The 14,632-nt window shown below is 37.0% G+C and overlaps 2 protein-coding genes across 2 annotated transcripts; one reads left to right on the top strand and one right to left on the bottom strand.

Moving 5' to 3' along the window:
* Positions 1-38: 38 nt before the first annotated feature.
* Positions 39-4,601, bottom strand: LOC115410016 (tumor protein p53-inducible nuclear protein 2). The gene is made up of 4 exons (XM_030121424.1): positions 4,486-4,601; positions 2,896-3,036; positions 2,612-2,774; positions 39-744 (listed from the first exon to the last, which is right to left on the bottom strand). Exons 2-4 carry the CDS (start codon positions 3,017-3,019, stop codon positions 516-518), a joined length of 516 nt encoding a protein of 171 aa, XP_029977284.1. The 5' UTR covers positions 3,020-3,036; positions 4,486-4,601; the 3' UTR covers positions 39-515.
* Positions 4,602-6,217: 1,616 nt separating this feature from the next.
* On the top strand, positions 6,218-12,494 carry LOC115410026 (protein C19orf12 homolog). The gene is made up of 3 exons (XM_030121435.1): positions 6,218-6,331; positions 8,525-8,686; positions 11,893-12,494. The coding sequence occupies exons 2-3, from the start codon at positions 8,527-8,529 to the stop codon at positions 12,156-12,158; spliced, it is 426 nt and encodes a 141-aa protein (XP_029977295.1). The 5' UTR covers positions 6,218-6,331; positions 8,525-8,526; the 3' UTR covers positions 12,159-12,494.
* The last annotated feature ends 2,138 nt before the right edge of the window (positions 12,495-14,632 follow it).

Raw genomic sequence — 14,632 nt, 5'->3', positions numbered from 1 at the left:
TTTACAGGTCTGATTTTTTTTTAACATTTGTAACAGTAACAATACTTTTAGATTACCTTCCATACACTTCACACATTTTTCCTCAAAGCCCTACGACCTACATCGAAATATCTACTCAGTCAAAACTCACCAAAACAAATCACATGTCCTCATTTAAAATATACACAAACTTGACATTAACTCTGTTACTTATCAACCTAAGAGGCTGACCGTGTCAATCAGGATGTCAGAAGGTCAAAGGTCATTGTTGTCAGTGGCTTCACATGTGAGGGTAGCAGTGTAGGTTGGTTTCATTTAAATAAAGAAGTATATGAGGAAAACGCTGTGGTTTGTGTGGTTAATATTCATTTGATTCAAGCTGTGAATCATCATTGTAATGTGGAACTTGTCATGTGAGGTAAAAGTTAAGTGCCCACTCGTGATCTGATATGGAAACCTGAGTGATTTAGCCTGTCGGAGGCTGCTCACTGGTGGAGGAAACCTGACCACGCACCCTCACAGTCAGTCTGTCCGGTTCAGTAGTTGTACAGACGCTGGCAGGGCTGCTTGAAGTGGCCGTAGCGTTTCTCTGCGGGGGAGAATCGCATCTTTGCCAGGTTCTGTCGGTGCAGGGCGCTACGGCTCATCCTCTTCCGCTCAGCCTGAATCTTTGCCCGCTGCACAGCCAGGACGTGGAAGTTACCGGGCAGAGGGATTCCCCAGGCAGCCAGACGCCAGGACACATGCCGCCGCACCGCTACGGACCTGCACGGGATAAAGGAAAAATAAATGTGTGTCGATAAAATGTCAGGTGAAAACAGAAGAATCATATTTAATGGTCTGGAGGAACTTTTTGATCCTAATAAAAGGTGAAAATGTGCATCAAGTCTAACTTTTCTTTGGCAGCATTTGTGCTGTTGGTATATATATGTATTTTTACTTTGGCTTATTTGTTTTATATGTATACATAATTTCCTGTTTTTGATGACACTAAGGATTACTTCATTCATTCAGTTCTTTTTGTCCAGCCATAGATGGGTTTTGTGCTGATAAACCTGACTGACACTGTCAAGATAATGTTGTCTTGTTTAGTCAAAAAAAGTGAATAAAAAACTTTTCATTTTAAAAAATTAGATATTGTGTACGTGTTATTTCCCATTAACTCTATTTTATTTATTTATTTTTCTTTCATTAACTCTATTCTAGGTTACTGTGTATAATTTAGCTATTTCTGTCATTGCTCACTTGTATGAATATGTTTTTGTTTTTTGTTTGTTTTTCTTTACATATATAGAAGTTATATACATGATGTAAAATGCTGATGAGATAAGGCTGCCTGAAAAAAAATAAAATAAAAAGATAACTACAAAAGACAAAAATTTTAATTAGATATTGTACTGTTTTACACCATCTCTGGGTCTCTGAGTAAAAGTGCTTGCGGCACCTTCTGTATAATCTCTTATAAAGAATGTTAATACTAACAAATCTAAAAATAAAATAAAAAATTTTTGTGCATTAATAGATGAGATGTGGGTAATTTGTGTTAATGAAGGAACACAACAATATATGATGCACTATTAACAAGGACTATAGATGAAAATCAGCTCTTGGAAATTTCTGGTACAATATATGTATTTTGCACTGTCCCCACTAAATAAACAATAATCAAAATAATACATTACATGCTATGTTTAGCTACACACGTTAAGAAAAAACATCTAATTTTATTCTATAGGGGCATAATGACTAAACTAGAGCTGTAAACAGTTATCGTGCAGATTACTTTCATCAAACAAACTTAAAGTGCTTACTTCTACTAATACTGGTTTCATACTTGTACTTCTTGTAATTGAGTATTTCTGTACTGTGATATTACTTTTACTCAACATAAAGAATCTGATTTCTTATTTTTCAACTGTTCAACAACATCAACTTGTGAGAAATAAGCTTTAACTGTTGGCTGCATGATAGCCTCTGTATTTGTCTCTTTCTGGAATTTCCCCTTGTGGGACTAATAAAGGCATATCTTATCTTACCTTTTCTTATCTCATCAGGACCAAAACCCTGTTCAACTCTCATTTTTGCATATTTTCCATGACGCATTTTGTGTTATTATGTGATTGTGTGAGCTGAGACCTTATAGTTCAGTGGTCATACTGCAAATTTAATTCTCAAGTACCATTTTAAACAGTTGGAAAGCACATAAAGTTCCATTTATAACTGCTGATCTTGGTCAGAAACAAAACTGTAGGATACAAACACTGGGTTTTGGGTCATTTAGATAATGATAAAAAACCTCGACTTGTGAGATGGGTTTTATGAGTTAATAGATATGCTTACTTAACTTTAAAACTAAGTAAGTTATACTTCCTCCCACTCCTTTTCAAATATGCAAATGAAGTCATACTTTGTTTTAGTGTACATGTATAGGTTTTTGGTTTTTGTTTGTTCTGTTTTCTTATAATCTGTTTCATTTATAGGGACTAAGTAGGATTATTTTGTTTTGTTGCATATTTGAACTAAACTAAATTAAACTAAACTAAACTAAAACTACCATAATGTGAGCTGGGTCGTCAGTCACATTAATTTCACCTTTGTGATGTAGAGTCTGAATGTGTGCATGAAAAGTCACCTGGGAGACTCCTCCTCATCTTCATCTGAACTGTGTTCCTCCTCCTCCTCCTCCTCCTCTGTTCCACTCATCCTGTGTCTGATCTGGTAGACAGACATGCTTGGGTGTTCGATCAGCAGGTTCTCCAGAGGATCCACCTCAGGGGTCGACAGCTCACTGTTCTCTGTTTAAGAAACATCCCAGACAGAACAATCCAATCAGAGTTGATATTCACCCCAGTATATTCCAAATGCTTCACAGTGAAATACAATGTTTTGATGTATATCTTGAATGGTTTGTCTCACCTGGGAGATTAACAATGACCCATCCTCCCTCCTCAAACTCCAACAGCTCCTCAAAAGTGTCATCCGCTGCCTCAACGTCATCCTCATTACTCCCGAGCAGATGAGAAATAATCTTGCCGAGCATCTTTCCTCTTCTTCAGTCTGTAAAAAAAACAAAGTAACATCAGGTTTATAAAGTTTAATGTCACTTGTGAAGGTCATCATGTAATCAACCCAGCTCCGTACATGATCAGCTGTCTGTGCCTGTTCCTCATCCTGACTTTCAGCAGGGTAACTATGCAAATGACGCCCTCTAGAGGCCATCCCAAAAAAATACCTAAAAGATATAGCACCTGACGCCCTTTTTCCTGCATCAACAACCGCCTGTTGCTTCTATTACAGCAGCATAGAAACATGAGCAGTCTGAGCTATTACCTCACAGTGACGCAGAGTGATGGAACACAAAGTACTAGGAGAATACGATGATATAAGAAGCTGAGTTTACACTGATTGCAAGATATTACTCAATCTATTTCACTGTTTTTATTTATTTTAGACTTTGAAGATGAAGCTAAACTATCAGACAGCATTATTTTCTGACAAATCTCTTCTTACACATTGTTTTATCAGAGATCCCTTCCTGATTTAACTTACTTGATTTTACTCTTATCCATCTGCTTAAACCTGATTTTATTCAAACACTCCTCTTTTTTTTTAACACTGGAATTGCTGTATTTATTTATATTTGCTTTGTTTAATGTCATTTTATACTTGTGTGAAGCACTTTGTAACGTGAGTAAAGAAATGTGCTCTATAAATAAAGATTATTATGTCTCACCCCGGTGGCCCTTTAATCTTGGCTCTTACATGAAGTTAAATTTATACCCAAGCTTTTTATTATTATCATTTGCTGCTATATTTCCCTATTTCCACACATTTTACCAGCATTATTTTTTTTTTTAAAAAATCTAATACCTATCTATCTTTCATCTTCATGTGTACTTTTAATATTTTCTTAGCAGCTGATGTGATTAAATATATTCCATATGTAACAGGCTCTTAATGACAGCTGTAGCTACATTATCTACATACATTATGATATTGTTGTTATTCTTGTAGACAAAAATAGATCCATAAATAGATCGTGTTTTTCCCCCAGATGCTTTCCTGCCTGCTTGTCAGTGTCTGCCTATGTCAGCACACCCCTCCCTGCAAAAACACAGACACAGAATAGGACACTGTCTGTTCACAAACATTAAATTAATGATACAAACCTAGATCAGATCTGATTTAACCTGACCTTTAGCTGTCTTACATCCCTGATATTTACACATCATAACAGCTGCCCCCCCACACCTTTTTTTTTTTTTTGCTGCTTTTCTTCTATGAGCATCAGCACAATTAGATCTACTTTTTCCAAGTAAGAAAATGATGTTATTCTCTTGTAATATACATGCACAACACTGACAGTCTGGGAAAAAAACAAGAAAGCCGACGATCACAGCTAGAGGATTGTAGTCAGAGAACAAAAGACAAAGGAAATTGAAGGCTGAGGTTTATAAATGACAATCTTTGCTTAGGAATGTATAGAAAATTAGATGTAGGACTCACCTGAGAGGATAAAGTGTAATTTTTCTTTTCGGGTGTTGTCCTTGGACGGGTACGATGCCGCTATGTTGCTGTTCCTCAAAGATTTGTTTTGATCTCAAAGTTGTTTATCGGTAAGAGTCCTCCCCGTGTCCTCATACGTCATCACGCTCCTCCCATAGAGGCGTGGCCAGCGTGCGTCAGCCCCCTGCGTGATAGAAGTTTCAAACTCACAGTACTACGTGGACAATTTGAGAAACAGTATAGATTCTAAAGCAAATTAAAAAAAAAAAAAAAAAAAAAAATATATATATATATATATATATATATATATATATATATATATATATATATATATATATATATATATATATATATATCAAATGTATAATCTTATTCAATTTGTATAATTTCTATTTATTCCTCGAGCAATTTTTATTTTTTTTTTATTTTTATTACATTTTTTTTATTTATTATTATTATTTATTTATTTATTTATTTATTTTTCTTTCATAATGTTTTTACTTACATGTATTTCTCCATATAATGTAAAAGATTTTGTGAATTATGGAACTTTCTACCCTTGTTGTTGTATACTATTATGTATGTTTACTGTTCGATGTTAATTGTTCAAAAAAAAAAAAAAAAAAAAATACACAGTACTGTTGTGTCTAATAAATTACTTTTTTCCTGTCTAAATCTATAAAAATGTATGATCACGTCGATATGAAATCTTGTAAGATAACTTCTAGTGGTAACTCTGAGTGGAAGTATAAGTTTAAGGTGAAAAACATTTGTTATTATAATCTTAACTCTCCTTACAGACGCTCATAATTACCAGCAGCACTCTACATCCCCATAATAAAAACAATAATAAAAAGTGACAGCAGGAACATAGTGAAACCAAGCTAAATTACATCTATATGAAATGTTATGCAACTGTTGTTGTCTCTTTTAATTGGGCACCTTTCTCTTCAAGTCAAGATAGTTCATCTCCCATTAGTAATAGCATTTTTTTACTTGTGTACTCGATGACTAGTTTAGTATGGTGAGTTTATTTATTTATTTAATTTGTAAAATTAAAAGGAAGACACATGAAAACAAATTCTGCTGTCACATTGCAGCAGGATTTCGACATTTTGAACAAAAATGAGCAGAAAGAAGAACAACCTTATATTTTCTAGCCCCATTTTACAAAATACCTGTATGTTTACATTAGTAATTTCATTCAGAATTGTGAAATAAATCTTTTAATATAATACCAACACTTTAATACACTGCCAACACTTACTGCTGCTGTTCATCATTTATAACAACATCATTCACATCATGACATTTAGCAGCATGTCATCAAATTAATTTCCTGTTTCATGATTTCCTGTTTTGTTGAATGTAATGGATTATCTTAAAGATTTTTATTTGATCTGGATTCTTTTTTGTATCTCTGTTGAGATTTTTACATTTTTTTAAAGTTGTATGTACTCACTCTTTTCTCAATCTATGGACCCCAGAAAAATTAGCAAGTCACTTTGGTGGCAGCTAATGGGGATCCTTTTAAAAATTAAACATCTATTAAAGTAATTATCAAAGGCTTGCCATAAATTAAATTAAAAATGAAATACGTACTCATAGTACAGAGATAAACAGAATCAATACGATTCAATTTTACGTAAAAACAGGCTGATGAATGCACCGTAAACGACGGAGGTGACCTATCTTGTCGCAGTCATTTTACATATGCTCTCTGACCAGGAAGCAGCTGTCAATCCCATAATCCAATGCGCGGTTCATAACTTTTGACGAAGGGAAATGCGTGAATCAATCAAGAATTACTCCCTACGTGTCTAGTGAATTTAGGTGAAAACTGAGCGTAAGTAAAGTCTCAAATTTTTACAACTTTATTATTCCTCCAAAGTATACAGATAAGAAGGGAAATCTAAAGGTACTTAACTAGTCTGAAGTTAGTGACGCTAGTTTTTAAACAACGAAACTAATAATAGCTATTGAGACCATTTATCAGTGATTATATGGTTTTTTTTTTCGTTTGTGATGTTAAAAAACAAACTTATTGTCTTCATTATGCCTACTTTGTTTAAGCTGAGATGGCTATTGCATATTTTTTTATCTACTCTATGTTAGTTTTATAACATAAACTGTATAACGACACTGGAATAATTAGGCCAACTGGTCTATTAATAACCACAGAAACATTAATCTGAAGTCATTGGGATGTTTTATGAATATACAGCAGTTATGTTTGTATTTGTGTACATCCATTATACTCAAATTTATGTCGTTAACCTCCTATTAAACTATATAATGTAGGTGAAAATGATTGAAAGAATGGGTGATGTTACATCTATATGAAGGCTAATGCACTAAGAAACAAAAGTGAAACCAAATGTGTCTTATCTTTCTGCCTTCCCTGCCTGTCTGTTTATCTGTTCATAAAATGCTTGTTGGCAAGGAACCCAGGTCCTAGACTCTCCCAAGTACTTCTGAGGTCGCTACAGACCAGAGCATCACTAGACACAGCAGCAACAGGAAGACATCTGGATCATAGTTTAACATTGCTGCCTCATCTTGTTGAAGCAGCTCATGATTTTCTAAAGCTGATCCTGTGCAAACTGTGGTGAAACTTAAGCACTTGGATGTAGAGGGCTCAAACAAGACACCCACGTAGCTCAAAACCACACTTCTAATGTGAGCTTTCATGTGTGTACTCACACTCACAGACCACTGTCACTTTTTTAGATGGAAAATTCTGTGGTTGAAATCTTAAGAACTCAAAGGAAGTACAAAAGTGTAGACATCACCGTGAATAAGTGACAGACTAATGAAAGCTAGTGATACAAGGTGAAATCAGTGAAGGTAAATTTCTATTACATCACACAGGGCATTGTGTATAAGACTGCTAATATCCTAATGTAGCTACAAGATAAATGATGACAAACTTAAAAAGAAGTGTGTGTAGGTTCTCATTGTCCAGGTCATCATTCATCCTCAGTTGGTTTTCCAGGTTTGATGGACTGGTTTTGTTCTTTCATTTTGTCTCTCATCCAAGACACTTCATCTGTTCTGTTTGCTGGTAGGGGAGGCAGACAAACCTGTTGGGGAGTGGTCTGTGTATGTTGTTCTTCTCTTGTGTTAATGAGCTTAAGGGGGTCTCAGGTAAGTCCAGGTGTGAAAAGTTACTTGTTGAGAAAAGGTGGAGTTGTACATTTTTGACAGATCGTCTCTCAGACCACCATCTCTGTTCTTAGAGGGTTTTTCCACTTTTTCAAAGATGTCTTCTTAGACCCCACTATCTCAAACTACTTGTCTCTGGTCAATATTCTGACATTGCTGTCTTCAAAGGAGTGACATTTTCCACCAAATGAAGGCAGACTGCAGAGTCTTGGCCGGAAGTGCAGTTTCTTCTAAGGCTGTGTTCACACTGCAAGCATAAGTGGCACAAATGTAACTTTTCTGCCTATATGTGACCCATATCTGATTTTTTTATGAGTCTGAACAGCACAAATCCAATTTCTTTCAGGTCTATTTCATATGTGGTCCTATATTGGATGCACATCTGATGTTTTGCAATGGGACCTCACTTACTCAAAACAGTCGCGTCGCATTTCATCCGATGTTTATGTCATTAAAATGCGACAGATGTCACATTTTAATGATTGAGGAGGCTGGATTCAGAAAGGTCTACATTTACTTCGGTTAACAGTATGCTGTTCTTCTCCCATGTAAGCAGGTGACTGTTCACACATGGGTCTGATGTGAACAACCATGCAAAAAAAAAAAAAAAAAAAAGTCAGATTTCAGCAAAAAATCAGAACTGAGCATTAAGACTTGCGGTGTGAACATAGCTTTAGTCTGCTTTCCCCCAACAGCAAATAGAACTGATGAAGTTTCTTGAATGAGACTTAAACATTTTCTAGAACATGATGACGTAGCCTCAGTCGATGTGAACGCCGATCAGAGGATTACTTCCATGCTGCAGTTATAGAGCCTCTGTCGCCACATTAACCTGACCGTCTTCTCTCCAATCTTGTTTGTTTCTTCCACACAGCAATGGCGCCACGAGTAGATGATGTCTTGCGCCTCTGCTGTGAACTGTCAGCTCATGACCAGATCAAAGTTGCGGTGAAAAACTCAACCAAAGGAGCCCTAGTGGCAGGAGGAACTGCCTTTGTAGGGGGGCTGTTTGCTGGACCACCTGGGATCGCTGTAGGTAAGAAGAATCTCTAACTAAAACAGAGGATTGGGATCTGGAACGGACATGTTCTGTGTCCTTCCCTCGACATAGACTGGCTCAATCCCAATTCACCCCTTGGCCCTTGCACTTGGCACTACACCTTGAAACGGAGCTGCAAGGGGTAGGGGTTGAAACATTCCCCTATGAAATGAGACAACCCTTCTAGACCTGTTACATCATCAACTGTCATCGATGCCGCTATAAACAGATGCGACAACTTTGTTTCCAAAAGCATTACCCATGCCGTCAGCAGCTGTAACCATCTCTGTTGCATGGACTTTGGTCATCTTTTTGCAGCTATCAACGCCAAACAGCAGAAATGCGTTCTGCAACAGATTGAAACAGCATTAAACGGTCGATCAAATGATTAAGCTGTTTACCAAGAAAATACGTACATTTGTGTTTCTTTCATCACACTGCTGCACTTTTTTTTGCTGTGTTTACCTCCATCTTGCCAATGATTCAAACAGAATTATTAGAAATTTCTCATACCCCTCTGTTTGTAGTGTGGTCCTGAAAAATCTCCGTTTGAGCACCAAACATCCCTCCTCGTTAGCCCTTCCCCTCTGACTCATCGAGAATCGGGACACCCCTACCCCTTCACGTGAACACGCAAAATGTAGGGTTAGGGGTAAGGGGCAGGGCTAAGGGGTGAATTGGGATTGAGCCACTGTTTCCCTCTAAAACCATGTTCTGATGAAAATGACCCAAAAGGACACATTCAACACAGCTGTAGTTTTATGTAATAATGGGAAACTTGTTCCACTGAAGGTTGAAGGAAGTACAGAGTCCTCATGTGCCTCCACACTAGACTACTGTCTCTGTATCTGAAATAAAGCATCACAGATATATTCTTTCATTTTCGCAGAAGCCAGAATTATTGCCCACAACAGCTGGGCACCGCAGATTTGAGCAAATTTTATTTAAATAGGAGGAAGTAGGGCATTTTAGGGAACTATTTTCAACTAAAGTATTGTCTGCAGCAGGTGAATAAACTACACTTTGTGCCATATAGTGAGCTGGTTCAGTTTTCCCAGTAACTAGGAGGTCACCAGACTTAAGGTTTGATTGATTTGCTCTACTTATTTTGTATCATGTACAGAGTGTCCAACCCTCATAAGGTTAAATGGCATCAAAACTGAGTTACAGTGGTCACAACACTACATTTAACTCTCAGATGCCGGTGACCCACAGCATCTACTGGTGTAAAATCTTTAATAACTTTTTCCAACCATTAATCTTATCAATACCTTTAAGTAATTCAGGTAAAATGCAGTTTCTTAGCTTTTCATTGTCATCAGATACGATCCATTTAGACGTTCAGAGGCTCCGAAGTGACCATGGAAACACTGTCATCTTCAGATCACCAGATAAAAGATAAAATGTCAAAGTTGTCATTATTTGTAGGTTTTTATCCTGTTACTTTACTGGTCCAGCTGGAGATCAAATTGGGCTGTAAGTGGCCCCCCTGAACACCCTGACTGTTCATATCTTCAAGGTGATTTTTGCATTTCAAATTCATCTCATGGTGACAGATTAGATCCTTTGGCAGGCTGGTGCTGGCCCACAGGCCGTATGTTTGACACCCCTGTTTTAAGTACATATTACTGATTTTTAATGGCACTGAAACTTATGAATACAAGCTTAATATTCGTAATTTTGTGATGCCTCTATGTCAATATTGAGATATTATGAGAGCTTTTTCCACCCACAGTAATGTCTAGATCATTTTTATCTATTTTATAAAATTGTTCTTATGTTGTTTTATTGCACCCATTTTATGTATAGCACTTTGTGATTTTTGTCTGTGAAAAGCGCTTTATAAATAGACTTCACTTACTTACTTTATGTGTAAAAAGAGGTGAAGTGTGACACACCAATCAATGGAGCACTTCAGCAATAAACCTGGTCAGGAATAATCTAGATCTGCACTTCACTGTTTCTCCTGCTCATTAATCATCACAACAACAGGTCTCAAAGTCCTGTTATTGCATCTGGTGATTTCAAGAGCAAATAAGTGGTGCCAGGAACAACAAACCCCGCCCCTCATGTGTATTTTGTCCATTATAAGTAAATGGGAAGATTGTCAAAAAAATTATTAAAAATTTGAACTTTGACCTACCTTTCCCAAAATGTAGTGACATTTATTCTGGGTCACTGGCAATCTATAAACCCAACTTGGTATGAATTCAACCAATAGTTTTGCTGCTATAGTGTTAAACAGACAAACAGTGATGAAAGTGTTCCAGTTTTTGCTGGAAATCCGTTTTTTTTTCCGACAACTGATCATATGTTCTGGTAAATTAAATGTGTCCGGATCATTACCTCCGCCAAGGAGGTTATGTTTTTGCCAGGGTTTGTTTGTTTGTTTGTTTGTCTGTTTGTTTGTTTGTTTGTTTGTTTGTCTGTCCGTTAGTGTGCAACATAACTCAAAAAGTTATGGACAGATTTGGATGAAATTTTCAGGGTTTGTTGGAAATGGGATAAGGAAGAAATGATTAAATTTTGGTGGTGATCGGGGGTAGGGGGGCCCACGGGGGGGGCCACTGATCAGCCTTGGCGGAGGTCTGTGCTCTCCGAGTGCTTCTAGTTTCCGTCTGGTTTGGCAGCATTTCAGCTGGAAAATTAGGCATAAATTACTCCGAAAAGTGTAAATTATGTTTATTTGGGTCTGTCTCATGGGCGTGGCCATATTGCTTTCTTCTCCATTTGTCTCGACCAATGAGATGCTCATTTGCAACATGGAACTTGTATCGACTGCTCTGATTGGTCCGTTGATGACAAGTGGTCCGTTTCGCGTCTCTGGAGACAAGATGGCGGATTCGCTTTGAGTATTTTACCGCCAATGTATTTCGTCTAAATATTCTGTGAAATCATGTCAGAATTCATCGTCCTTCAGCGTGAGGATGAACTGAAATGTGAGACAGGAATCAAAAATAAGTTCAAGTGGTCCTGGCTCGAGGAAACTGATAGAAATGGTGATTTTCTGTTGACAAGCAAACCAGGTTTGTTACTCATTGAAGTCATTCAGAAAAGTTCAGGTGTTTTTTTCTTTCCTCACTTTCATCACTGCAAACAAATCGAACCAAAAACGCAGGCTATCACTTATTACTGATAATAAGCAGCGTTAACACATTGATGGTCCTTGTTTGTTTGTGTTACTGACGACGTGTCTCCTCTAGGTGGAGCTGTGGGTGGTCTGTTGGGCAGCTACATGACCAGCGGCCAGTTCAGACCTCTGCCTCAGATCCTGATGGACCTGCCTCCATCCCAGCAGCAGAGGCTCTACCAGGACGTCATGGCTGTTTTAGGTAACCTGAACTGGACGGACGCTGCCCAGCTCATCGCCCTGGTGATGGGCAACGCCACCCTCCAGCAGCAGGTCACCGCCGCTCTGCTCAACTACATCACAAATGAACTGAAGGCGGAGGTGCGTTATGAAGACTGAGGCACAGCGGGGTTTTCAGCCTGGCGAAAACAGCCTGAAGTCTTTACAACACAAAGGCTGAATTTTCTACTGGATTCAGGACTGAATTATGGAATTTAGTATTTATCAATCTGAACAAGAAAAAAAAAACATCACTGGAGTACCTTAAGGAATTCATATCACATTTTGTACATCATAAGTATGCCAATTTTCTTCTATTGTTTTTATAATGTTGTAAAATAATAAACCTCTTATTTTGAACAAGAAGAAAATGAACCTGTTGCCACACTCTGTATCAGGGTGTTTTAAATACCTCTGTTCAGGAGTTTCAAATAAAAAGGAGCAACTTTTGATGAAGTGGTGATTAAAACTGCTAAATATATTTAAAAACAAAAAAAACATGTACAATGGATGCACATGAGCAGGTTTTCTTTCTTTCTTCCTTTGTTTTCTTTTTTCCTCTTTTGTTCCTGTTTTTAAATTAGAGCTTTGGTTTAGTTATGAACACCTACACTCAGATTTCACATTTATTTGGCCTTTGGGTCTTTTCACATTTTTTTTTTTCCTTTTTGTTGCAGTGAAGCTTTGGTTTAGTTATTTACACCTTCGCACCCTGAACTGAGTCTTCTCACATAGAGTATTCGTAAGTGTGTGCAGTAACATCATACACACATACACATCATTGTACTTTACTATATAAGAAGCAGGTTTCAGTAATAAAGACTAAAAAGTGAAGCAAAGACTTGTTAAAAAGAAAAAAAAAAAAAAAAATACAATTATAAGACCATAGATCCAAAATGCGATTTGGACTCGAGTCAAAAGGTGTCTTTTTCACTCTTTGCACCTTATCTGACAGAAATCAATAATATTGATTTCAACTCACCTCTGACCATGCAGGGTAAACACTATAGATTGCAGCCACATGAGCCAAAACAAACTGACGACGTGCAACTTATGTATCTGAGAATGATAAAAAATGACAGATGAAGTATGGGGTCTTTTCAAAGGCCACCAAAAAGGAGACGAGACAAACCAGATCAACACCATTCTGAGAAGCTGTAACTGACACAGGAATCTCCGCTGTGAAATACAGAGTACAACTAAGGATTAGATTGTAACCCATAAAGACCCAGTGCTACTTTTCTGGCAGTTCCGTAATGAATTTTTCTCTCTATTTAACCTTTCTTAAGTGATTTATCACTATTTATTATGATATTATCTTCTGTATTTTGCATTTTTCACTGTAAATCATGTGTTTTTCTCTATTTAATTTAGATGTTCATAAAAACTCAGTAAATTCAAAGGTTAATATATCAAAACAGAAAACTGAAGAAAAAGTGACTTTTTTTTTTAACAAATACATTCCTTAAATGAGCATAAACCAATCCAGTCATTGATCCAACTCCATGGGTTTTCCTGGTGAATCAATGTTGTAGAAGATGACGGTGTTTCCACGGTAACTACGAAGCTTCTGAACGTCTCATTTTTCTAACCTCCTAAGACCCAGCTATGGGTTTTCTGCCCACATTTGTGGGACAAGAGTTTCATAACTTTATACAGAAAAAAATAGAAAACTGTCCACCACAAAGGACATTCACTAAAAATTTAAAAAACTGCATCTGGAAAAAACTGTTGCATCATGATGTTTTCAATATAGGCACTTACTTTAAAAAAAAATATTTAAAAAAAAAAAAAAAAAAAACCTTGTACTTTGCTGCCATTTCCTGGGTCTTAGGAGGTTAATCAATTACTAGAAATTTCAGGCTACCCCACATGGGGTCCTGACCCCAAGTGTTGGAGCCAAAATACAGTTTTGTTTGTTTAATCCTCTTTTTGTTTTGACCTTGGTTTACTAATTGTTTAGTGGGTGTGGCTGTGATTGCCACAGGTGCAATTCATCTTGGGCGTGGCAAATTTACATATACCTGCTGTGTGAGGTGGGCGAGGTGTGTGTGAGGACAGCCCCAAACAATTTTCATACCGTGGAACATGAAAGCAAGAGATTGAGTTGGCCGGCTTTTGGAATGTCTTCTTTTGTGTTAAGAAGCCTATTTTGTTTATATGTCGAGAGTATTTAGAAAGACAATCGTGAACTGTGATGAACACTTGGACTTTTACACTGGAAAATAAATGGATTGGCATATCCAAACACAAAGAAGCCCAGCCGGACATTCATTCATTCACGCATCGAAAATATAACAGGTTGAACCCTTCCACACCGTTGTAGTGGCTAAAGGTAAAGCCACTACACCAAGGTTGAAAAACACTATGTAAAGGCTGCTCTCAGAATCCTTCAGACTGTCACTTTACTTGACTTCTGTTAGACAATTGTGTTTTTTATTATTATTTGACCCAGTGTATGTGTAATACCATGTGCATTTTCTTTACAATTATTTAATGACTAAAGAAAATAATCAGATCAACACTGAAAGTATTCATTAGTTGTAGCTCTAGTCACTTTGGGTGCAGTTTGCTGTGTGTTAACAACAGAAGAG

Source organism: Sphaeramia orbicularis, chromosome 3, assembly GCF_902148855.1.
Source record: "Sphaeramia orbicularis chromosome 3, fSphaOr1.1, whole genome shotgun sequence".
Lineage (NCBI taxonomy): Eukaryota > Metazoa > Chordata > Actinopteri > Kurtiformes > Apogonidae > Sphaeramia > Sphaeramia orbicularis.
This window is presented reverse-complemented; position numbering and strand designations above follow the sequence as displayed.